Source organism: Aedes aegypti, chromosome 2, assembly GCF_002204515.2.
Source record: "Aedes aegypti strain LVP_AGWG chromosome 2, AaegL5.0 Primary Assembly, whole genome shotgun sequence".
NCBI classification, from domain to species: Eukaryota; Metazoa; Arthropoda; class Insecta; order Diptera; family Culicidae; genus Aedes; species Aedes aegypti.
The window spans coordinates 280,393,333-280,420,689 of NC_035108.1; the positions used below are offsets into that span (position 1 = coordinate 280,393,333).

A 27,357-nucleotide genomic window follows, 5' to 3' on the forward strand; every position below is an offset into this window, starting at 1 on the left:
ACACATTGAATTTAGATAATTACATTTATAAACCACCACCAAAAAGAAAAATAATTCAAAAAAAATTCTAATGCAAAATCATTCAATGAAAAATTTCCACCGTTGAGTTCTTCATCTTCTCGTATTATTCCAGGTTTTCAACGAGTTGATTCTGATCCATCAAATAGTAATGTGAATGAAAATGTCAATACTTCAAACAATAACAATAATGTTGGTGAAAATTCTTCAATTTTAGGAATTTTGGAGGAATTAGTAGAATTGTTGGGATTTAGTGATTTCTGGAAAAAAATTATTAAAATTATTTTACCATTTGTTGCCTCCCTACTTGATAAATTGAATGCTTTTGGACCCATCTTTGCTTCATTATTTTCATCGTAATGGCTTCAAATTCCAATAATTATTTGAATATATTACAATGGAACTGTAGAAGCATAATTCCTAAAATAGATAGATTGAGAGTTATGCTTGAACATAACAAAATTGATATATTTTGTTTGAATGAAACTTGGTTATCTGAATCAAAAATAGTACGCATTCCATCATTCAATATAATTAGAAAAGATAGAGATATTCCTTTTGGGGGAGTTTTGATTGGAATTCGCAATGGTATTGAATTTAAATACATCAATTTATCATTGAACGTACATTTTGTGTATATATTATTATTTCTGTAAAACATACAGATTATCATTTTCATATTATTTGTTTGTATATTCCTCCTTATGTAAATTTTTCATTATCTGAATTGAAAATGGTTTAAGATAGTGTTCCTCATCCTTTTTATATTTTAGGTGATTTAAATGCCCATAATTTTGCTTGGGGTAGTGATAAAATTGATGGTCGTGGATCATTATTATTGGATTTGATTGATGAATATAATTTAAACATTTTAAATGATGGATCGTTCACCAGAATTGCTGTTCCTCCATTACAAAATTCATGCATTAATTTATCTTTATGTTCAAATAATTTATCTTTTAGGTCAACCTGGAGTATAATCAATGATCCAAATTATAGTGATCATCTTCTAATTTTGATTCGAATGAGCCATTGTATGCAAAACAATCATCAAGTAAATGCTTCTATTCCTGATTATTCAAAAAATGTTGACTGGGTTAAATTTTCGGATTTAATTTCTTTTTCACTTATTAATCTTAAAGATTCAAATACTCCAATTGAAAATTACACTAAATTCATCAAAATTTTGTTCAATTGCTTACTTAAATCTCAAAAAAATAAAATTGTTTGCAATAATAAAAAAAATAAACGTCCTACATTTTGGTGGGATAATGATTGTTCAATTGCTTAAAAAATAAATCAGAAGCTTTTAAAAAATTTCGTCGTTTCAAATCTAGAGAAAATTATTTTTTATATTGTAAAGCAGAAGCTTGGTTTACCCGTACCACTAAATTTAAGAAAAGAAATTATTGGAAAAATTTTATTGAAAACCTTGACAGAGACACTTAATTATCCACATTGTGGTCTGTAGCAAGAAATTAGAGAAATTATGATAATTCTTCTCCTGTTTTAATGGAGTATTCTGATAATTGGATTGATCAATTTGCATCTAAAATTTGTCCAGATTTTGTTCCTCAATCTATTAATTTAAGTACAAAGCAATCGATTAATTATTTTCCGGAGCTTTGTTTACCATTTTCATTAGAAGAATTTAATTTGGCATTATCTATTACAAATAATACTGCACCAGGTATTGACAATATTCAATTTATCGTACTTAAAAATTTACCCTATGAAGGGAAAGTTCATTTACTTGCAATTTACAACTCATTTCTCTTACAAAATGTTATTCCATTAGATTGGCGTTCAGTTAAAGTAGTAAGTATACTTAAACCAGGAAAAGATGCTTCATTGGGTGATAGTCGTAGACCAATAAGTTTACTATCATGTCTTCGTAAACTTATGGAAAGAATGGTTTTAAATCGTCTTGAGATATGGGCTGAACATAATAATATTTTATCTCCATGTCAATTTGGCTTCAGAAAAGGACGTGGTACTCGTGATTGTACAGCACTTTTGGCTTCTCAAATTGAACTTGCTTTAAATAAAAAACAGGATACTATTTCTACTTTTTTAGACGTGTCTGGAGCTTATGATTCTGTACTTATTGATTTGCTTTTTAATAAAATGAATTCTTATAAAATTCCTTTAATTTTATCCAATTTCATATACAACTTATTTTTATTCAAAATTATGCATTTTTATCACAATGGGTCGTCTAAATTTACTCGTAATAGTTATTTTGGCCTTCCTCAAGGATCTTGTTTGAGTCCTTTTTTGTACAATTTATTCACATGTGATTTTTCATCTGTTATCCCAAATGGCTGTTTTTTAGTTCAATTTGCTGATGATAATGTTATTTCCGTAAGTGGATATAATAGAGAAATAATACGTCATTATATGCAAATTTGTTTAGGTAAAATTGGTTCGTGGGCTTACGATAATGGTTTTACGTTTTCAGTGCAAAAAACTAAATATATTATATTTTCACGTAAACATTCCTCAGTAAGTGTAGATTTATTTCTTAATGGATATGAAATCGAACAAGTATTTGAATACAAGTATCTTGGTATTTGGTATGATTCAAAATTAAATTGGAACTTTCAAATTAAATATATTCAGAAAATTTGTTCTAAAAGGATTAATTTTCTTCGTACAATTACTGGTACTTGATGGGGTGTTCATCCTTCTGATATGATTATTCTTTATAAAACTACAATACGCTCAGTTTAAGAATATGGTTGTTTTACTTTTGGTTGTGTCACTCAAACTCATTTTTCTAAACTTGAAAAAATTCAATTTCGTTGTTTAAGAATTTGTTTAAAATTAATGAATTCTACTCATACTAAATCTGTTGAAATTTTGGCAGGAGTGGTTCCACTCAAAATTCGTTTTCATGAATTAAATTGTAAATTTCTAAGTCAATGTTTCACAAATCAGCATCCTCTTATTAAAATTTTAAGTGATTTACACAGAATAAATCCTTCTAGTAAAATGTTAAAATCATTTAATCATTGTTCTAGCGAAAACATATTACCTGGTTTTCCAAATACATTTTATAATTGTGATATTAATGTACATTCTTTTCAGATCTTTGTTGATAAATCTTTACATTGGGAATTAAATCAAATACCAAGACATATGTGTGTTCGATATGCCAAATTATGTTTTGAACGAAAATTTTGTGGCTTCCAAAAATTTATTTATTACACAGATGGATCATTAATTCAAAATAGTGCAGGTTTTGGAGTTTATAATATTGATGTAGTCCATTTTTACAAATTGAAATCTCCTTGTTTTATTTTTGTAGCTGAATTGATAGCATTGTATTTTACATGTAATATAATAAAGGATCATCCTCCAAATATGTTCGTTATTTGTACTGATAGTTTGAGTTGTATTAATTCCATCGAATCTTCAAAATTTAATTTTAAAACCCATTATTTAGTTTTATTGATACGAAAATTGTTATACGATTTGCATTCTCAGGGGTTTATTATTAAATTTGTTTGGGTTCCAGCCCATAGTAATATATTTGGTAACGAACAAGCGAATTATTTAGCTAAACTAGGAGCTACTCGCGGAATTATTTATGAACGAAATGTTTTTCATTCGGAATATTATGCTAAAATCAAAAGAAATGCTTTAGATTCTTGGCAAATTGATTGGGATTCTAGTGATAAAGGTCGATGGTGTCATTCCATTTTTCCAATTGTGGGTGAAAGTACCTGATTTAAAAAACTATCTGTCGGAAGAAATTTCATTTGCATGTTTTCGAGACTTATTTCTAAACATTATATTTGTAATAGTCATTTATATCGTATTAACATAATTGATTCAAATTTATGTGATTGTGGAGAATCTTATCAAGATATCGATCACATAGTTTTTTATTGCAAAAAATATATTTTGCCTAGGAAAAAATAAATAGAAAAATACAAAAATTTAGAAATTACAGAACCTATATCTGTTCGTGATATTCTTGGAAGCAAATCACTTCCTATGTTAAAATTTTGTGCAACTTTTTCAGAGATATTAGTTATATTGTTTGATACTGCTTTGCTTTTTATCTCTTTCGTTTCAGAAATCAAGAAAATAACCTTCCCTTGTACCCTGCAATAATCCTCCCTTTTTGGTTACTTCCTTTTCAAGAATTCGGCTCTGATATGGATCACTTCCGGTTGAGCCTTTAGTTTTAAGATTTATTTTTGTAACGTAATAAGAAAAGATAAAGAGGTTTTGTGCCCTTTTGAGAACGATTTCCAATTGATATCACTCAATGGGGTTTTTCCCTCTTTCAAAATTTTTAGTTCAATAAATAAATAAATAAATAAATAAAATAAATAACGTGGAGGAAGGGCTCATACTGGACATATTGAAGTTCTGGAAAATAGGTGGACATCTGCTCAGATTCATAGAACGATCTCTGGCATTTCGAACCAATCGTGTGCTCGCAAACGGCACGCTTTCCGAGTATATAGGTAATGAAGGTAACTAGAAAGCGGGCCGAGAAGCAAAGGAAGCCTTAGATCAAAGAATAGACATCAGCATAGCATTGGACTATAAAGAAATGAAGAAAATTTGAAACAACCAAATAATAATTAAATGGCAATACGAATGGGAAAATGTTAGAGAAAACAAATTAAGAGAAGTAAAAGACTCGGTCACTCCACACAAAACTAGAGGCAAGACTCGGAGAGAAACTGTATTCCTTACTAGAATACGTATCGGTCATACGGTCCTAACTCACAAGCATCTATTCGAACGAATGGCAGCACTAATGTGCCAGTGGTGTCACGAATTTCTCAATGTTAATCACTTATTAGTTGAATGTATAAGTTGAGAAGAAGAAAGGAACAATGTAGGATTGCCGATATGTTTGAGGGAGATTTCAGCAGATGATGAATAAAGAATTTAAACATTTTCATGTTATCTGAAAAATATCAATGTATACAATAGTTTATAAAAGGTTCCACCATACACAAGACCTGAATGACAATAAAGTTAAATAGTCTATAGTAAAAAAAAATCCCCGTGATATTTCAGAAGGAAATCCCAAAGCAACATCTGATGGAACTTGATTAAATTTGAAAGTAAGGCTTGTGGGGTAGCCTTTAGAAAAATTTCTGAAGGAGCTTCAGGAAGAATACCAGATCAAATTATCTCATCAATATATCTCCTCGGATAACCCCTGGAGGACATTTAGGAGCTCTACCTTTGGTTAATGTGGATGAATCCTTGAAGGAATCCATATTGAAAATCCTGCAAGGATAACTGGAGAAACTGGCATAGGAATTCTCGTAGATCTTCCTGGAAAATGCCCAAAGAAATTGTTTTAAGGAGTGTAGAATAATTTGTAGTGTAGTGCTCATTTTCTGTAGCAAATAAGGAAGCAATTCCACTAACCATACCTTGAAATAAAGCTAAAAGATTTCTCGGGAGATTTGGAGGTGGAATCAATAGAGAAAGTTCTGAAGGAGACCCTAGAAGTATACCTGAAGAGATCTTTGTAGAAAACACAAGATGACTTCCTCGATGAATCTGAAAAGTATGTCCTAAAGGCATTGTAAGAAATTGCGTCATAATCTCTGAAGGTGTCTCTGTTGAACAGGATTCAATGCAAGCAGAATAAAGAAAAAAAAATGACTTAAGAGACATTTTGTTCAAAGATCTTACGTTATAAATAGAGATTTGCGTTAAAATAAAGACTAAGCCTCTAAAAAGAGATCTACTACCAGCCAGGATTGTATAAAAACCATGTCCTGAAGATGGCAACTGATTTATTTTTTTCAATTACAGTCAAACCTCCACGAGTTGATATCTGAAGGGACCGTCAACTCATGAAAATATCTGGAACATAAATGACTTGAAAACCTGTTCGAGGGGACCATCCTAGTAACCATGAAATTTTCATTTTATGTTATGGTTCCATGAGTCAATATCGAGTCATGGAATATCGACTCATGGAGGATCCACTGTAAAATTGAAATGGAAATCGGTTTGTTTAATAATATAGTCCGTAACATACTTCTAAATCAATTCCAGATACGATTATGGGCGATTATGGGTGTAAGTTTTCTAGAAATCAAATTTATATTATTAGAGAAAAATTCTTATCACGATTTGGAGGTCTCTATGAACTCGGGACCAAGTGCGGACCACACCGACCGCACCCCCTAGGTATGCTACTGTTTTAACCCGCTAATACCCAACCCCACCTTAAGACGTGGTACTATTTGGAATTTTGTTAAAATCATATCTTTGATATTTTTCTACAATCAATAGATGAAGAGTCTGGTGGTATAAAAATAATTTTAAACCTGTTCTTCCGTTAGTCACATGGAAATAAAACATGAACCAGAAAAAAAATATTTAATATCATCAAAAGGGATCAAGAAAAATTAAAAAGGGTATGGATGTTCAAATATACAAATTATAAAAATCAAAAACCAAAATTCTTAAATTCACGAATATAAATTAATCATTGCTCAAACCGTGTTTAGAACGATTTCAGAAAACGAAAAATGATATTTAGATAGGAAATAAAAAAATTGGGTATTAGAGGGTTTAGGACGGCGTTCCGAAGGGAAAATAGCAATATCGGATATGGTAATTCACCAAGAAAAAACTTCCTCCTAAGAGTTTCTCTACAGAGATGGAAAATATTCGCTATATTCAATTGTGAAAGTTATAAAATTTCATCAAAATGGTTTATGGCAGAAAAAAAACTACAGAGAATGAAACATTCATCTTATGTTTACACTGAGTAACAATGTTTTATCCTATGAACCTATAAGTTTTATGACAATATGAATTTTTGCTCCAAATGTAGTTGTATAGCCCACAAAGTTTTTCCCCTACACTCACATTTCGAGTGTCCATTTCCAGTGCTTTGCGTGCAGAAGGAGAGCCTCATAAGAAACTACAATACCAAAGCCGTCGTCAACACCACTATTCACATAGTCCATAGCGAAAGAGAAGAAAGGAAACATTCACCCAACACCCCAACAGCCAGTGATGAGCCGAGATCTGCGAGACGTCAACAAGTTCTCAATCAATCACTTGTGCCGTATTTGATAAGCTTTTCTTTCAATCTTGTATATAGAGCTGCACCTTTGTTGAACGAAGCGAATACCATCTGGCGAAGAGGTCTCTCAGGCTGTAGGATGCGGTTCAGGGTGGACTAACTTTGAACGGAAAACGGAAAAACTCAATAAATCTTAAATCTAAGCTCCAAATCTCGGATAATCGAGTCCGACCTGTATTTACAGTTGTGTTCAGAATAATAGAATACAAAATGTTCAACTTTGGCATGCTGTAACTTTGTTTCCCTTTAATCAATCGACATGATTTTTTTGCAGAAAACTACAAATATCCTCAATTTAATAATCACAAAATTTTATATTTGTGTACAGTACTTTCTGAAAATGCAAGCACCTGGTAAAATCACTAAAATGGCTTGTTAATACATTTATAACTTGGGTGGAAATTATTGAAATAATAAGTAAAGAAATATTTAAAAACTCAAAATTCAGCAGATAATTGAAATATTTATACTACTATTATTTTGAGCGATTTCACCTGGTGCTTGATTTTTTAACCGCTACTGTAAAAATGTTCAAATTTTGTGGTGATGAAATTGAGGATATTTAAAGTTCTCTGTCAAAATTTTATTCCGATTACTCATAGGGAAACAATTACAACAAATTTGTATGAAAATACAAATTTCACTTAAGTCCTCATAGGGACGGACCTGGTGTAGTGGTTAGAAAACACGCCTCTCACGCCGAGAACTTGAGATCGAATCTCATCCTTAAGATAGTCACTTATGACGTTATAGTTATAGTGACGACTTCCTTTGGAAAGTTAGTAAAGCCGTTGGTTCCGAGATAAACTAGCCCAGGGCTAAAAATCTCGTACAACTTCTGAGGGTCTAAAGCACATTATTCTGACTTTTACATTTATGAGTTTAATATTTTCCTGTGCCATCCCACATTGGGCCACCCTTATGTGGCCATCATCGGAGAAAACCGTACAGGAAAGCATAATATAATGTGGTGCCGCAGATCACACGCTCGGTCGCCCCATTCAGCCACCACTATATTGTATCGCCTCGTGGAAATGGTCTGACACCCTCTTCTGAGCGCTTCTAGACAAGATGTGTCCCGAGAGGAGAGCCACTTTCGCAGATGAATCAAACCACATACGACTAGTACCTCTATGCTTTCTTCACCACATGAGGAGTGATCTCTAAAAAACGTTCACCGAAGGCATTCAAGTGCCGCCGTTTGGAGTGGGGAGGATAACAGCAAAAAAGTGGTTCTAGATCCGTGTTCTTCATTTCAAAATACCGTGATACCGTGAGGCATACCACCTATTGTATGCTCCGGCATCAAAAAGGTGTTTTCCGGCGGATGAATGATAGTCACCGTTGTAGGACAAGAGTAGTGAAGATTGTTTTTCACTTCGATACTTCAATTCCTAAGAGCTGAAGAACTTTATTTGTTTCAAAAGAAAAGCCCCCTCCAATCATTGAAATATTCTTCACATATCGACAACTTTGGACAATGTGGGACCCATCTGGCTGTAGCGGTGAATGCACAGCTATTCAAGACCAAGCTAAGGGTCGTGGGCTCGAATCTCACTGGTGGAGGATCTTTCTCGTCTTTCCAGGGCTCGAAGATTCTCTGGGCTTGCCTCGCGATATACACATGCAAAAATAGTCAATTGGCAATAAAAGTTCTTAGTTAATAACTGTGGAAGTGCTTATTAGGGCACTAAGCTGAAAATCAGTCTGTTCTATTCTGTCTGGCGTTACATCCTTACTGAGACAAAGACTGCTTCTCAGCTTATTATTCTTATGGGCACTTCCACAGTTATTAACTGAGAGTTTTCTTTGCCAATTGACATTTTTTTTTGCAATCGTATACCGTGTGGCAATCACGAAGTTACTCATTGCCCTGGGAAGTCGAGAATATGTCTTTGACGAAATGTCATCGACCGGTCGGATTCGAACCCTCTTGCTGAATAGCTGCGCGTTTACCGCTTAGGCTATCTAGGCCCTCTTAGAAGCAGTCTGTGTCGCAGAATAAAAATAGAAGTTGGAGATACCAGCAACTTGGCTTTGTGGCATTCTGAGCCAATTGCCGAAAGTAGAAAAATTAGTTCAATCTAGTTGAGCTGAGACCAATTAAAGTGTTTTGAGAATATATAAGGCTTAGAGCTCAGTCATACAGTTGAACGTGTCCAGTGGCCAACTAGCTTCCAGTTATCCAGCTCCAGCTGGAGCAGCTCTAATGAAAGATTCAATCCACTGCACTGTGTGCTAATTGTTCAATTCCGTCAATTAGCTTGAATTAGACAGCTCGCAAAAAAGATCTTTGCAAAAACTAGCACTGCAATTAACACACTTAAATTGAGTAGCAATGGTGCTACCGAAGAGTAAAGTGGAAGAGTGTACGTGTACCTTTACAGAACCTTTCGTATGTTATGTGTGTTGCAGAACGTCAAGTTGCTGTTGGTGGTTTTCTGGAGGAAACCAAGAAGGAAATTGTTTAGTACGAAGAAGCAAATTAAACTTGTGTGCTTCTCTCTTGTAGTTTCATGTGGGTAAAAAGTAATAACATCTACACAAAACTGATTCGCTTTGCTGAGGCTCTTCTGTATCAACACACTATGTGTGTTACTAAAATCTTTCCTGCCGTTTTATTCACATTAGAAAAAAAGGATTCACAGTAACTTGATTTGAGCTCACGTTAATCATGTGGAGCATTCTCTTATGTTCAATGATAAATAACTCGGTTTCATATTTCGTGTTGCAAAGCAGTTTAAAAACATTCAATGTTTAAGATTTTTTGTTCGCTCATGAATTCAATATTAGAATACTCGTCAGCAGGGTGGGGAAAAATTCTGAAATTCACTCTACAGTAGCCAAACGAGTCGTCAGTAGTCTGTGCGCACTATTATCAAAACTGTATTTCTCACATAGGTACAATTCAGCGCAGATTTGTACGTTTTGCCTTGCGCCATCTGCTATGAACCAACCCAACTAACTTACCCATTTACGAAGACCGTTGTAAACTGATTGGTTTAGAGTTGTTGAGCGTCCGCCTTGAAATTTTAAAATCTTTGTTTGTATTCCTTTTTTGCAATTGAAAATTGATTGTCCACATGTGCTGTCCCTTCTCAATTTTAACGTGCCTAATCGGATTGTACCCCGTTTGGCATAAAGTCGTTTGACATAAAGCCGTTTGGCATAATGGTCGTTTGGCATAATCGTCATTTGGCAAAATGGTCGTTTGGCATAATGATTGACTTAGAATGAATACCGGCATTTTTGGAGCTGTTATCGAGGTCAACGCCACCACCATATCAAATTGTCAAAGAAAGTTCACAGTTATTAATAAAGGGAATTTTTATAGAATATTTCTCTGCAGGTCAAGCTGTGTCCCAGTTTGAACGTAACACTTGATGAAAGTTACTTGATAAAAGAAGGGAAAATTTATTTGCAAATTATTAAAAGCTATAATCCAATGATCTAATATTGCAGCATAATACAAAAATATCCTATATCAGCCATTCCATGAAAACCCGATCTAGTGGGTCACCGAATACCGTGAAAACTTGCTATTTTGTTCCTTGTCCGAAGTAAGGATACACGGAGTTCTGTTTGATCTTTCGACCTTGACACTTGCTTTTCCCGGGGCAAGCGACGAGGGCAGGATCAAACATGTCGCGCGTTGGTCTAGTAAGTGAAAAAGTGGCGTGATCGGTGAGTTCGGTTGGAGTAACTGAAAAAGTGCAGCGATCGGTTAGTTCTGTTTGATCCTTCGACCTTGACGCTTGCTCCTGGGCAGTGCGTCAAGAAAGCCCGAACAGTTTTTTTTTTATTCTTTTTGGGTCGCGCGCTTATTTTTTTTTCCTGAGCGCTTTTTCATAGCCGAGCAAACGAGTGAAGCCGAAAGTGGATTGTGGCTGCTCAGTCAAGGATAACGGATCAATTGGTGAGCTCGTTTCATGCTACTATTTCTAATCTATAAAATATGTATGACTGCACATTCAATCGTTACAATGGTGGGATATAAATATGATTTTTCAACAAACTATGGATGGTTCGTCACTGTGAAAGTCGACACAAACTCTGATTCATGATTTATTTATGTTTAACATTTTTTTTCAGAACACCTCTTATATACCTTTATTTTTGCAATTAAAAAAACTTTGAATGGTTCGACACTACAAGTGTAGACTTGCGAAAGGTTCACTTTATTCAACAAACTTTGGATGGTTCGCCACTGTAAGTGTCGGCATAAGAATAAGAGTGTTCTATGATGTCCCAACCAATCGAGTTTTTTGTTTCTTTTCAAATGAGTAAAATATAATAACACATGCTTTCGTCCTGACAGCTGTAGGAATGTTACATTTAGGTATTTGTTCAACAAACTTTGAATGGTTCGTCACCTCAAGTGTCGGCATAATTTTCCACTACATAGAAATTGTTCATATCAAATGAAAATATTATATTTACGTATAATCATGTATATATCTCACAAATCATTGTTTATCATGGTCCAATCGCTTATCAAAGTGAATCCTATGACCCAACGATCCTCCCCATTAACAAACATCCCTCCCAGTAACCTTTGTGGAGATGCAGAGGCAAACACGGTCTCCAAATAGCAAAGGTTATACACTAACATTCCTTCCCCAATTCCACCTGACTGCAAGGACGTGGCCGGCGCCGTTATTGACCCTGTATAAATAGAGACACTGAATTATGCACACTGAAGAAGATTATGGCCAATCCCAGCCGAACTTTTAGTTGATTCTTTGTGCATTTTCACTGACTTCGGTCAATCACGGAATAGCAACCATTGATATGTGTAGTCAGTCTAAGCTAAGCTAAGCTAAGCTATTTTGTTCCTTGTTCGAAATAAGGATACACGTGTTTTTAGATTTTTTTGATTAGGGTGACCATTTCCAAAATAGGCTGACCAGAAAAATAGCGATTTTGCAAAACTTTTATTAAAAAAAAATTATAACTTTTGAACCGTTCGACAGATTTTCAATCTTTTGGACGAAATGAAAGCTAAAGATTTTGACTTTCCAGGGAAAATATAAAATTTCACAAAAAATGGTTTTTCACATAAAAAAAATCATTAATTTCCGTTTTTCCGTGTTTTGATGGCCTCGGGACCAAAGGGACTATTGCTGTTCTTATTTATTCTTCAAAAAAATGTTTTTGGAATGGCTGATATACGAGAGCAGATTATTTTTCGTTTAAAATGTTTAAGGCTCTAACGCAAAAAAATTTTCCCACATAACTCAAATGACCAACAGATTTTTATAAAAAAATATGTGTGACAAAACGTTTGAACGATTCACTATAAATTTTAATTTTGGAAGTGTACGTCAAAAACACCGTCTATTATCGAAAGAAGGGAAAATTTGTGATTGACTTATTTTTCAGCATATATCGAAAGGAGATCATGCGCTTGCAAAAAAAAAGTTAAATATTGGCAGGTTTTAAAGTAATCATTCTAACAGCACGTCTTGCAAGAATTGATAAAACAACAACATTTAAAAAGGGTAACATTTAGCTTTACTACATAATAAAATTTAAAACAGTTTAAATATAAAGAACATCTTACTTTTAAAAGAAGGCAAAATTTATGATAAAACCAATAGAAGATTGGACGCAAAAAAATATTGTGGCACAATAAAACGAAAAGACATCAAAAATGGCGTTCAGAATCATCTGTTCCCAGAATGCTAGTTCCCAGTAATAGTCTTCAGTGGTTGAATAGTGAACGAGAAAGAACGATAAGCAATCAAAAAGGAGGTATTCTGTCATTCTCAGCTATACACATGTTGGCAAAAATGCTGAGGACGGTGAAACTCGAAAGAACCGCCAACTTATTTAAGAAGGGTGCATATTAGATGGTAAGTTCGTTCACCATCCTGGAATGTATAAATGTACGACAATTATGAACGCCAAAAACTTTTCGATGAAGTGGGCTAATCGGGGAAACGGGATATTTAGGGAACTGGAATTCGGGGAACTGGCGTTCAGGGAAACGACATTCGGGGAAAAGTAGCACAACCCATTACCTCTATGCAGTAATCGATTTCTCTTTTCGCCAATAACTCGACCAGATCAATGTTATCGATTGCCGCTCTTATGTCAGTTGGAAACAAAACAATATCTAAAAAATATATCTCTCAAGAACAGCCTATGTATAAAAGGAGGTGAAATTTATTTAAATTTTAAATCAACAGTCTTTATTCCTATAGTTATAGTTACATCATATTTGAAAAAAAAATAAATTCGTAGAATGTTTCGCTAGGGTTAACATGTGTATTACGGCTTAAATCAGCCGACGGTGTTTTGAAAAAAACTGTAATTGGTAGACACAAAAGTCAATTTGGACTAATCGAGATGTATAATTGAGAAAAATAATGGAATCGTTCTGGTGGGCTTCGATCCCACGACTCCCAGTACGCTAGACTGGGCACGTTAACCAACTACGCCACCGAACGGGTAACGATTCTATAGCGCAATTGGCCAACCTGAAATCAAAGTCCGTCACGACCCCGTATTCTCTTTCACAACCCTACATCTCCATGATTGAAAGATGGGTAAAATCGTGCTAAATATATATAAATCTTCAGTGCAAAAATTCATACCAATAGCGAAACACAAAAGAAGAATTATGGAAAGAAGGGAAATTTCTGGATAAATAATAAAAACTATTGGCAATAACTTTCCTTATATGCTTTAGTTTATTCAAGAGCATATGATTTTTGAATAAGTGTCATTTTGTATCAATTGGTTCCAAAACAAGCCTGATGTCTTCAGAAAGATTCAATGGAAACGTAAGAACGAATGTCATCTTAAGAAATTCTTGGTTGCAGACTCATTATGCCAAACGACTATTATGCCAAACGGCCATTATGCCAAACGACTTTATGTCAAACGACTTTACGCCAAATGACCTACCACCGCCTCATCGTCCTTTTCTTTCTACAGTCGACTCTCCACATCTCGATGTTCTACATCTCGATATCTCTCCCTATGTCGATGATTTTTTCGGTCCCTTCACCCTGCATACATTTTCACTCTCCATATCTCGATATCCTCCTTATCTCGATATCTCCCTATCTCGATGTGATTTTCGTTCCCAATTTTCTCTCCGTATGTCGATGTGCCCATTATCAAAGGTTACTAGACTAGATTTTAGAGATTCAAAACAATTTGGGAAGACGAAATGACATCTGTTTGTTGTTGATTTTCCTGGCAACGGAGTGATTTTCAATCTAGTATTCGTTAAAAATTTGTTCTATGTCTCGATCTCTCCCTATCTCGATGGTCTCTTCGATATCGAGATGTGGAGAGGCGACTGTAATACATTTATTTTTCTTCATGAAGCTCGTACTAATTACGGATACAACGAACCGTTTTCCGCTATGTGCCGTTCCGTCAATTGCTGCTCACATGAATTAGACATTCATATCTCTCAAAGTACGCTTCGAATGAAATTCTCTTAGATTATTTCATAGTCTCATCAAAATTCTTGTTGACCTCTTTTAGAAGCTAATAATTTAAATCGTTTATATATTGAAAATTCTGCAAATAAGTGTGTGATATTAAGTTCAATTGTATCATTTGGATTGCATGTTTTTCTGTTGTTACTAAAAGATGAGGAGGTTTTACGCCCATTTGAGATAGAGCTTAGGTTATTGTGCACGTTGTCACATGCGAAAAATATCTCCACACCGACAAAATAAAGGAATTCCATTTTATTTTTTCCACAACTCGTAAATCAACTTACCATGTTTATCCTTGTCAAGTGCAGGCAGCTGTAATCCGAGCGTGAAATGCGCGATAAATACATTTATAAATATAACATGAAACACTTGATTAAATTTGAATGCAATGCCGTGTTTCATTTTTCCCATCGCCGTCGAATGCACCTCTGCGTGATAATAATTGCGATAAACTGCACGACTCGCTAGCTCTTTTCCTCTGAACACTAGGGAGAGCTTACTCGGGATTCTGCACTTTTTCTTCCTTAGGTTGAATCTTCTTTTTCCACCCACTATACGATTGGGTATTGGAATTTTCACACTTGAACACTTTTTCTCCACTCTTGACTATTGGCTCTACTGTTACGCCACTACACTATTGTGCCAAAAGATTTTCTCCTAGGACCGAAGCTGCCCACCACAACGATTCTTCCGGGCTGCTTCCCAAAGTCGTCGAGGATTGGGCGTTATTATTATTACTATTAGTATTATTATTATGGCTGGTTGTTGCTTGAATCTTTTTCGCTTCTCTACGGTTTGTGAAGCTAAACTGCTGCTGTTCTCAACGTCGTCCTTGTTGGCAACATGGGAAGCCTGGTTTGGGAAGTGATTGAACGCATCGATTTCGATACCGAAGACCACACGTGGGACTTTGGGACTGAGAGCCTGAGATTCCTCCACCGGTGTCGAGAAGAATGTTTCGGTTTTCTCTTGCATGCATCAGGAAAGGGGAGGGGTAGTGTGCTTTTCCTCAGTTGTGAAAATCAGTACTCCTGCCAACGCAAACCACAAGCTTGAGACAGGCGGAAAAATGAGAGCCAGATGGGTGGGAAGGAACGTAAAATGAGTGTGTGTTTGAAGTTTCCTTGATAAATGTTATGGAGTTCAATTACGTTGATTATGTTTTATTTTTATTTTTATTGTTTTGTGAATATTGATAAAAAGTGGTTTCGGGAGAGGATTTTCCGTTTCACTTGGCACAGACAGATAAATTTCCGTTGTCACACACATGTTTGCGCATTGCTTTCAGGTGGCGGTGATTTATGGACTGCCAATCCGCTGGGGAGAGCCTCCATATGGGAGGTAAAGTGGCGCTCTGAAATGGGAGAAAAATAGATGGGAAAAAGTGCTATTAGAGAACGGGTAACTGGTAAAAACGTGTGTTGTATTATTCGCTGAAATAGAACGTCGATAAATTTTATAAGCAATTGGATATAGCTAAACGACAGTTGTGCTGGTGCTACATTTTTTTTCTTGCAATATCAGTTCGCTTGTTTATTTAGTTTCCATGCTGACATTTGCATTGCGTTCTGTTATGTCTTCCAGGTGAATTATTTCATACATACAAATGCTATGAGACTGAACAGTTTTTCATGAATAGTAGTTTGAGAGTGATATCACATTACATAAGCGGAGGTCACGATCAGAAAGTGGTACCCAGTTTGATATTTGCATGGTGGTATTAGGACATCGAAATGTCAAATGAGTTATATCACCAGATCTATAAATGAGTTATATGAGATAATCGAAAAATTTATGGAGGGTTCGAAATAGTCGGTTTATCGAGTAGAAACTTTAGATGTATTTTGCGGGCTTCTCCAGTAGATTATGTTTTGTGTATGTCCATCTATTAAGCTCATCGCTGCTCTCAAAAAGCGTTCAAAGTTCAGATTTGGTTTTATCAAATCTCTTTGTATGTTAAATAATTCAAAACATCGCCACAGTGCGTTGCTCCATAGACAAAAATCAAATTTCAAGTTATTTTACCCGACGATAATAAGTATCCACAAGTGTTTATAGATAGCATCCGTTCTTGAAACAAGTATTTATAAGCTATACGATGCATTAAAATTACTACTACAAGCGTCGAAAGTAACAGTTGTCGAAGGAGCAGAAAAACTGTATGTTGAAATCAATCTATTCAATCAAAATCTAATAGAGAACATGGCAGAAGGTTGGTAAAGTATAGTTGATGTGATAAGAACACCAATTATAACTTTGAATGTGAGAAATTGGCACTTTGAGTTGGCTGTGAAATCAAGCTTATGAAATACTGGGTACCCCCATTGGTTTGACCACATTTAATATGAACCCATTTTTAATCTGTACCCCGCTCATTTGCACATCGTTCAGATTAAAAATGCTTCAAACGTCATCTAGCTCATGGAACGGAGTAAAGTGAAATGGAACGCTGTGGAACGGAACGCAGAATCAAAACAAAACAGTTAAAGAGGTAACCAGAAACACGTTTCTAGGGTGATTAGATGTTCAAATTAAAAAATGAACCCCGATGGTTTGCATGAGGTACCGTTCAAATTAGCGGGGGTGCATGGTACCAACATATAACTTTGATTATTGATTCAAAAAAAGTTCCACCGAGTTCCACCCTAAATCACGCACAGCCATGTTTCTTAGAGTATCCTCTAAGAGGTCTGAAAGATACAGCTGCAACTCCCTACAACTCTTCGAGATTTTTGACTATTTTTAGGTATTCTCCTGAACTTGCAGAAGTATGAAAATAAGTTGTTTGTGATAAAAAAAAATCCGAAAATATCGCAACGCTATGTGGTTACAACTAAACCAGACATTACACCAGAGTAAGTTTATGCTTGAATTAATATATTTTAAATGAAGTTTCTAAGATTTTTTTAAAATTTAATATTGAAAACTGGCAAGTTAAAAAATGCAATTATTTTACATAAAGGTGTATAAGTCACTTTTGCAGCTACGAGTGAGGTTTGACATGTTTGCAAATAACTTCTTACATCATTATGAGCAATAATAGTACAAATTACAAGGTTTTTCTTGGAAAATAATGCACACTTAAATTATTTAACGGATTCCTGTAAAATCTCAACAGCCGAACAATTCGAAGAAATAAATCAACGGAGTACGGTAAATTTTTACAGTATTCGGTGAAAAATCACCGGAATCCGTAAAATTTCGACGGAATTACGGTGTTGTATTTCACCGAACTGTTCAGCTGTTGAGATTACGGTGAAATTCACCGTAAGAGCTTAGTGTGTGGAATTGGCGTTTGGGACAGTTTTGCGATTATGCGTATACTATGTGTTATATATGCAAATTGTAACTCTTTTGACCAGAAACAACTTTTCCTTTCATACCAAGGTGCTCCGATGGCTTGATCTTCCAGTTTTGATTTTTGTCCCGCATCTTTATAAATTCAACGCACTGTGCACCGTTATATTCTATTTTGTTATCTGAAAGTACTGTATACATTTGACTTAATCTGAAATCTACGATAACGAAATTGTTTCCACTTTTTCACAAAAGTGGCATGATGTTTGGTGTTTTAATATAGAAGTGAAGTTAGAAATGCAGGAATCCGTCAAAATTGTCTACCATTCACAAAAATGCTTGTTTAGTCGCAAAGAATTTCTCTGTCGCCTTGTGTCTTTTCTTTTGCGATTTGGAGACAATTCGTTGCAAATTTCTAATTACTTACCGTGAAAAGCCAATAGATAATAGAGAAACAGGAATTATTTTCCACAGTTTTGCTCTATTTCAGAAGGCAAATCTCAAACATATTGTATTATTCAATTTTAATGAATTGTTAGTACATGATCGTTTATACTGAAAATTCGGTACTTTACTCTACTGACTTTCGGGCCTTTTTCGGTAAAATTGATGTTCATTGTTTACCACTACCGAAGGTCCGCATGCACTTTCAAAGCGCCACAACTTTTGTTTGTTACTTCCTATTGTTATGAAATTTGGTGACTTTAAATCTTTTGTGGAAAATAAGAGTTTCACGTTTGAAAATTTTTTGGAGGACAATTCTGAAGGGCTGAACAAAAAAGTTACCTTTAAGGTGCTCGGGTCATATTGACCCGAATTTGACATACGAATTTCGCAGCTTTTTTTTCGCCAAATTTAAGGTGAAGATGAATCGAAGCCAAACCTCAAATTTTCAAGAGCACAAATCTGGAGAACCGAACACCCGTTTGAGCTGAAAACTTAATCGATTGGTCACCACCAGCGAGTGACCAATCGATTAAGTTTTCAGCTCGAACGGATGCTTGGTTCTCCAGATCCGTGCTCTTGAAAATTTGAGGTTTTGCTACGATTCATCTTCACCTTAAATGTTTTTGTACTCAAAATTATCGTCAAGGCTTACATATTTTGAATCTTGGTTTGGTTGGACTTGGCCGCTCAGAACCGGTGCCAAAGGGACCAAGGTTTGGCCATTTTAGCAAGAGCTTTTGTAAGAGCAAAATGCATTTGTTATGAATTGTGAAACATAGTATTTTGTCTGAAATGCATTGAAAATGGTAAGGACTGTTCATTTTATAAAGTGGACACCTTGTGCATGCTGTATTTTTTAAATTATCAATGAAATTTCAATAGGTTTTCTGCACATCGTTTGGCTAGTATTGTACAATGTTGTGATAATAAAAATTCTCCAAATTAATTAAATTTTACACGAATATGGAACAACGATTAGAACGGTCGGTTTTTGGAGGTTATCAAAATCAATGATTGTTAGAAATTGGCTGGAAAATTCGACAATTTATATTTTTTATTTTCAAAAAGGGCTCGTTCTTCGAAAGTATCATCAACTAGAAGCCTGATGGAAAAAATCAAGTTATTTTTGGAACAACAATTTTACAGATATAATAACACCATTTTCCCCCTATATTTTTAGAGAAAACCATTTTAAAATTGAAGGGGATCGGTATGAGTAGAATTTTTTTTTTCGCTGGAAGCTCGTTGTTATTGAGATTAATTCAACTCTTCCAGGCAGATGCGAGTTGGTGTCTGGGTAATATGCAATATGTAAAATGCAGTTTGGAGATTGACGATTCGAATCCCACTGGTCGAGGATCTTTTCGTAAAGGAAATTTTCTCGATTCCCAGGGCATAGAGTATCTTCGTACCTGCCACACGATATACACATGCAAAAATGGTCAATCGGCAAAGAAAGCTGTCAGTTAATAACTGTGGAAGTGCTCATAAGAACACTAATCTGAGAAGTAGGCTTTGTATTAGTTGGGACGTGACGCCAGAAAGAAGAAGAAGAATAAGCAATGTTCAATTCAAGCGCTGTTCCTTTGATATAGTCAAGAAGTGGAAACCCTAGAACAGAATTAGTGCTGTAAACATTTGACATTTCTCGCGTTGTTCGTATCGCTTCCATGGTCAGCAGTCAAATGAATTCTGTACAATCATCCGCTACTGTCACCTCTTGCACACAGCACAACGGTAGAATCAACATCGAGAAACGCAAAAATTGTGAAATGAATATCGTCTGACACGATGACATTTTCATAAAGCATACGTCACCAGTTTTGTCAACCCTGGCATCGAGAATCGCCTACAAATTCTCGATGGGGTTGAGGTCTAGGCTTTATGGAGGCCATTCCAGCGGCTTAATCTGACAAGACCCGAAGACAGACTTGGTCTTCTTAGCAGTGTGCTTCGGGTAGTTGTCTTGCTGAAAAATAAATTTCTCCTCAAGGCCCGTCTGGATCAGTGAACCCTTCAGATTTTCCCGCAATATGTTGATGTAGGAATCTGCCGTCATTATCCCGTCGATTTTCACGAGGCTTCCTACTCCACCCCATGAAAAACACCCCCAGACCATCACATTTCCTCCTCCATACTACACCGTTTCTTGGATGTGGCGCTCCTGAAGCTCCTCACCCGATCTGGTGACGCCTATGAACATGAAACATTTGTTTTTTTTTCTCAAATATCTTAGCAGCCTGAACTACTGAACAACTTTGCCGAAGACGCCATCTTTTTAAATGGTAAGGATCCTGAAATATTCTATTCTATTCTATGTGCTTGCCCAGCCAATATTTAAAAGCATCCTGAAAATACCGAAATTTCCCCCAATATTTTCTTGTCAGCATTAATATTTACAGCATATCCTTGATATGGTACAAATATTAAAACAGCCAGGCACACTGTGCAGACTTGGATTTGAAGATAATTCAAATTCAATACTGCTACCAAATAATCCATGTATGAATAACGCGATTAATGTAAATATTTGAATTTTAATTGAACGAACGGGATAACCATACCAACCGTTTCATTTCAGGGATATAGATACAATCGTTGGGAGTGGCGTTGCTAACAATGTTAATGCACACTCCATGCGCTGGTTCTCTTTTTCTTGGGATAGTACACAAGTATTTTTCCCTTATGCCTTGGCTCAATAGCCTTGGTTTAAGCGCCTTTGCTCGCTCTCAAAACACATTTAAAAAGTATATCGGAACAAAGTCACCAAATTATCCAAGTCGATTTTGCTATCCAAAGGGATGACTTCTAGTTTCCTTCACCAATGGCACCATTTGAATAGTAGTTAGGAATAGAAATATAACATAACTTTTCTTTGCTTCTTCTAGAATTATTATTTGACTAATGTTCGTATCAAACACAATTATGATTTATTTCTTTCCGGGCAGCACTACACAGCTTTTCCACATACGAAAATAAGTTCTAATTGGATTTTCACTTTCACCAGCCGGAACGACGCGCAATTTGATTTTTTTATGAAACACTAACCGATCAGTTATAACACTGGCACGGCGTTGATTATAATTGTAAAACTATTAATCAAACCCATTGAAAATTTGTTCTTGCACCAGCCGATTTACAAACTCGTCAGCCGAATTGAAAGTATACGCGGAAAGGACTTAAATGGTCAGGATCCTGAAGTATCCGTAAAACAAAAGTTGCATGCCCACTTGCACCGCCAAAATTTGGCAAAATTTCGAATCTCTTGACTAGAATAATGATAGTCCTTGAGGTACTGAACACGTTTGCCGAAGACGCCAGGCTCCCAAAATACATCCAGAATAAAAGTTTCAAGCTCACTAGCGCCGCATTGTGGCAAAATTTTCAATCAATTTGCGCGAACAATGAAAGCTCTTGAGTTACTGAACAACTTTGTCGAAAACGCCATCTTTATAAATAGACATGCTCCTGAGATATGTGCAAAACAAAAGTAAAAGTTTCTAGCATACTAGAAATTCCGAATTAAATGAGGTATCATCAGATAGCGCTCCACATCGAGAACAACTTTACTGAAGACCTCTATTCGAACCGTATATAGTGCGCTCATTATTATGCAACTTCTATGTACAATTGTTGATTTTAACGCATTATAAAGGGCCATACTGTATACAAAATCTGTTGAGTATTGTTCTTAAGGAGATTCTTGAGGAATACATTTTGGTTTGGTGTCGATAGATATCTTTGTTAAAAAATGATAGCATATAAATCACATCTGTTGTTCTAAGTACAAGGCTAAAAGTTTGAAAATAGAATCTCATAAATAGACCCTGCCTCTTGGGCTTCTTGGAAATGATCTGAAAGTTTGAAAAAGCCTCAGAGCAAGCGTAGAGAGAGGAAAATAACACGAATGTCTGAAAAACTTTAAATTCTGCTATGCAATTTTAACTTAGGACTCATCCTAAACAATTGGAAAAATAGTCGTTCAGGATTTCAAAAGCATTCTCAATCAAGTGAATGGTTTGCATAATTCTTGTGGGACTGATTTGAAAGAAGTGAAAACAAAAATTCGAAAATGATCAACATTGTTTACATCATCATCAACATTGTTTACATCATCATCAAAAACTTCAAGAAAGTAGCTTATCGTCGTTGGTTGATATTCCTGACAAATGGAAAAATGTCAATTGTAAAACCAGACTGAAACCCAGTCAAAACTCTCCTCTATCAGTACAGTTTTACTAAATACACGATTAAAATTTATGAAATCTGTTTCTGTTCTGCGTAACAAGCAGTGCAGGGCTTGTAAATCCGATATCAACTCTAAAACACAGATCCTGGCTTATGGGTATGGGTATCATTGCTGACGAAGGAGAAGGAGATTCAATTGAGGAACCATCATAAATCTACCAATAAATGATACGAAAAACTTCAAATAAAAGCGGCTTCAACGTACTGCTGACTTTATGCCCAATTTCCTACTAGAATAGGCTTCCTTGTTTGGAATTTCTAGTACTTCATTCATTGCGATTTTTAGATAGCGATTTGCTTACAACCAGAAAACACATGGAACACAAATACTTCTCTCAGGATCAAACAAATCATTTCCTCCGCAAAATTTCTCCTTCGGCACAGTGGCTACATGTTACCAGGCCGCGATCGGGAAAACAATAAATTACTGGTTGAAACACTTTGCAGCACGCAACCAGCTAAAACAAATCGGTAATAAGCCCAGCACGGAACATTTCTAGCCACCTTCACTGGAATCCCAAAGCAGCAAAAGCGAAGTGTCTTTAAAACAATTTAAACATTTGTTGTCTGTCTATTTGAAATGGGTGAAGTTGGTGGCGGTGGAGTTGATGCCATTTGTGTTTCGCGTGAACTATGTCGATGTATCATCGCTGTTCGATCTGGCGGCGTTTGGATGACTGGCTGCTGCTGCCAGTTGCATGTTTGCACGCTTGTTCGTTGTCGTTTTGAGGAGATCCATTTATGTACCTTCCCTCGGGGGCCAAAAGCTAGCGCCATATTAAGGGTATTCTATTTTTCGAATGATATCGTTAAATACAATTGTAAACGAAATACCGTGGAAACCAGTGAGGTGAAATTTGAATATTTTTCTGTTCCAGAAAAATAAAATCTCTGGATTTTTTATGGTAATTAAATGACAATAAATTAATTTCCTGTCAGTAAAGTTCCCTGGAAACCAGAAGTGGCATAAGAATTAACGTGAAAATTCGTTAATATGTTTGTACAAATACAAAAAAGGATATTAGAAGGTTAACAATGCCAAAATTCCATGTATTGTTTCGTTTCGTATCCTCACGAAAAAATAATATAGAATACTCTTAAACAAAAGCTTCTGCCAGGGTGACGGCTCTTGTTGCTTCACTTGATCATATTGGCATTCTATATTGCTGCCAACCTCCCCTTCCAACACAACAGCGCCGGTGAAAATTGATTTCCACCCGGTTGGTTAGGGAATGCGATTGTTTTTCGTTTTTTTTCCTGTTTCGTGCTGAATCTATGCAGGCATCTGCAATTGCATTTGCCAAATGCTCACCCGCATGGCAAAATTAACATTTTTTGGGCTCATGACAATAAATGAATAATTTCGTTATTCCGGTGCAGTCAACCTCAATACCGTTCCCACAGTCAGTGGGCTTCAGCCGGATGATCTTTTCAATCGGTGCAACCGCAATTCAGTGGTTCAATTAAATTATATTTCAGGGTATGGTGGAAAAATAAAGCAAAGCAATGAAAAAAAAAATAGAAAAAATCGGTTGAAACAACGCGCGAAATTGTTGGCGCTGGCTGTAGTTTGCTTCGAGGCACGCTCGGCCAATAAAACAAAAGCACCCACATGACAGACCACTGACAGAAGTGTGGTGTCGTGGGAAATGCAGTGATGAGCTGTGAGGTCGGAATTCGCTGGCGTGCTCAGGAATTGTGTAATCAGTGGTCTGGAAGCTTCATTAAAAATTGAGAATACTGTTTTTTGTGATTGAATTTTACATTGGAATCAGCAATTAAAACAGTGTTTGGCAGAGCAATACAAATGCTTTTGTACTAGTGTGATGTTTATTATAGGGTTAAAAAAACTCGGACGCAGCACAGAATCCAGGTCTCCGACTATCTGTGGAGAGTACTTCCAGTGCAGTGGCTTGGTATATCGGATGAATGTTAGGGCAGAGGTCATTGTGAGAGTCCCTCAAGACTCCTTTTTCGATCCAATTCTTTGGAATGGGATGTATGATGGATACTTGATATCGCCTAGGAAATGGCAGATTGAAAATTTTTCAGACGACGTTACTAACGGCTATGGGAGAGAGTTTTGAATAAATGGAAAAGAAAATAATGGACGCAATTAGAATCAAAATGAGTGTAGTCAATCCGCAGGCATCTATAATTTGATAGGAACAGTTGAGCAGAACACTTTTTCAGACCGTATTGTACATCTCCATCTTCGTTGGCCTTGGGTGATGCTCTGCTCATCCAATTGCCCCGAATGGCTTATCAGGGTTTCTTCCACTGCGTACGTTCAGTGTATTCGGTGCCTTGCATGAAGTCGCTGACTGCTACATGGTCTACACGGTATCAGTGATGGAAAGTGGCAAACATGTCTGCTGAACCGGAACAAAACTCTCGCTAGCATCAGAGTGCTGATTTACTCGCATCTGTTGTGCTCACGAGTAAAAGAAACTAAATTGATTCGTGAACGTGTTCAGAGCTGTTCAGAATCAACTGCGCTTTTGGGAATAAAACTATTTTTCCTCCTTTTTGGGGGCCTTTCTTAGCCAAGTGGTTAGCGTCCGTGGCTACATAGCAAATCCATGCTGAAAATGTTTGGGTTCGATTCCCGTTTGGTCCAGGATTTTTTCGTAATGGGAATTTCCTTGACCTCCTTGGGCAAAAAGTAGCATCGTACCTGTCACACGATATATGAATGTAAAAATGGCAACTTTGGCAAAGAAAGCTCACAGTTAATAACTTTTTTTCTTTAAAAAAGGGTACAAAAAAATTTCAAAAGCTTGCCTGTTGTGTGTTGACACGATGTGGGACTCACGTTAGGCGTACTTAACCACTAAAAAAAACTTTCCCTAATACTCCTGTGCTTCAACTATATCATACATGCTTAATGTCGTCGAAAACGCTGCTCACTAGGACATTTCTACGGTATCTCTGTGACTATTCGTTTTGCCCAATTGAGGGTTGAAGATCTCACCGGAGTTTTGGACAGCTTTCTTTGCGATGACGCATTCTACTCTTGAGCTAGCCTCACGTCTGAGCCCTGTTGAACTTCTACTGGATTTCACTACTCTACGACGATTCGTTGCTTCGCTGCTCATGGTTGACCAGTTGGATGCCGAGAGCGGTCCAGCGATTCCTGTTGGGAGATGAATTCCGGTTCACTGGCGCCCCGACGACTCAAAACTGGTTTATGAAGATCGATGCTACTCGGCCTGTTGCCCGATGGCGGAGCTAGCCTACTCCGGCTACGCGTCTCTTCATGCTTCGATACCGGCCGGTAGAGTGCCAAAGTCGGTCCAGCGATTCCGGTTGAAGGATGACTTGGCGCTCCGACGACTCAAGCCGGTGAGACGTCACGTACTACTCAGAGTAGTCCCCGGTAATGGATCTATCCTACTCCGACGAAGATTTCCCCGGCGGATGAAGATCTCCCGAACCGGTGCTATACGGGTAGATTCCGGGCTCGGTCCTGCGATTCCGGTGGTGGGAAGCTTCAGGTTCACAGGCGCCCCGACGATCATTTGCCGGTGCTGTTCCGCGATCTACTCAGCTAGTCCCCGACGGTGGACTCAGCCTACTCCGACTCGACGTTGGACGGCCAAGTGTCAGGGTCGGTTCTGCAATTCCGGTTGGAGGATGACTTCTGGTTTGCAGGTGCCCCGACGACTTTTTACCGATCTACGCTACACTCGCTCTACTCGATCTAGTCCCCAACGGAGGCTAGCCTACTCCAATCGCGGCCCGAAGGTCTCTGGTCTTCACTTCATCTCCTTTGCAAGTGCTTTCATGCTGGTACCTGTTTTGAACGATGTTTTCCGGACTTGCGGTTTCTGATATAATCTCGCTTCGTGTATCCCTGAATTGAGGGCAGTCAAATATAACATGCTCCGGGGTGTCCTCGATATTTGGACAGACTGGACAATATAGAAACCCTGCGTGTCCGAATCTGTGCAGATATTTCCGAAAGCATACATGTCCTGACAAAAACTGGGTCAGGAAGAAGTTAACTTCTCCATGTTTTCTGGTCGTCCACACTGACACATTAGGAATGAGCATGTAGGTTAACCTTCCTTTTCTCGAGTTATTCCACTCCTGCTGCCACCTCACCATTTTATCCATTCTGATGATGTTCCTCACATTCCTTGTGTCTCTTTGCTGATACCATACTATGTCCTCAGCCAGAGTGATACAGATGGAGATCATTCCGGCGATAACGCACACTGCCTCCGACGATATAGTGCGGTAGGTACTCACCACCCGTATAGCCATAAGCCGGAACGTACCTACCAGCTTCTCTCGGTAACGTTTTGTTCCCAACGCTGCCGCCCAATCCAGGACTCCATTTCTCAATATGGTCGATGATGCGGTCGTCAGAAGACGTCTCGTACTGCTTCTTAGTCCTCCAATGTTGGGCAAGATCCTAGTTACAGTGTTCGCTGCACTCGCTGCCTTTTTGCAGGCAGTTTAGTCCGTCGTCGGTCATTACTCCAAGGTAGTTTAAAGAGCGTTCCGATTGGATTGCGTGTCCTTCGACGATGATCTCAAACTGCTGAACCGCCTTGCAGTTGCTGACCGTTTTGTGATGAGCCAACTGCAGTTTGACTCCAGTCATCCACGATTCAATGATGTCTAACGATTTCGCCATCAGCATCGCCACCTCCTCCACAGTCTCGCCAGTTATCGCAAGAACGACGTCATCTGTGAACCCGACGATCTCGACTCCATTCGGCAGTATCAAGGTTAGCAGTCCATCGTACATCATATTCCACAGTGTTGGACCAAGTATGAATCCCTATGGAA

General features: G+C 37.0%; 1 protein-coding gene across 1 annotated transcript in view; it reads right to left on the reverse strand.

Annotated features, from left to right (window-relative positions):
* The window catches only part of LOC5573643 (neural cell adhesion molecule 1-B), a 1,425,452-nt gene that overhangs the window by 1,020,815 nt on the left and 377,280 nt on the right, over positions 1 to 27,357 (reverse strand). Inside the window, 1 exon segment of the mRNA XM_021845179.1 lies at positions 14,850 to 15,919. Within this exon segment, the coding sequence (XP_021700871.1) occupies positions 14,850 to 14,976 (127 nt within the window). The 5' untranslated portion in view covers positions 14,977 to 15,919.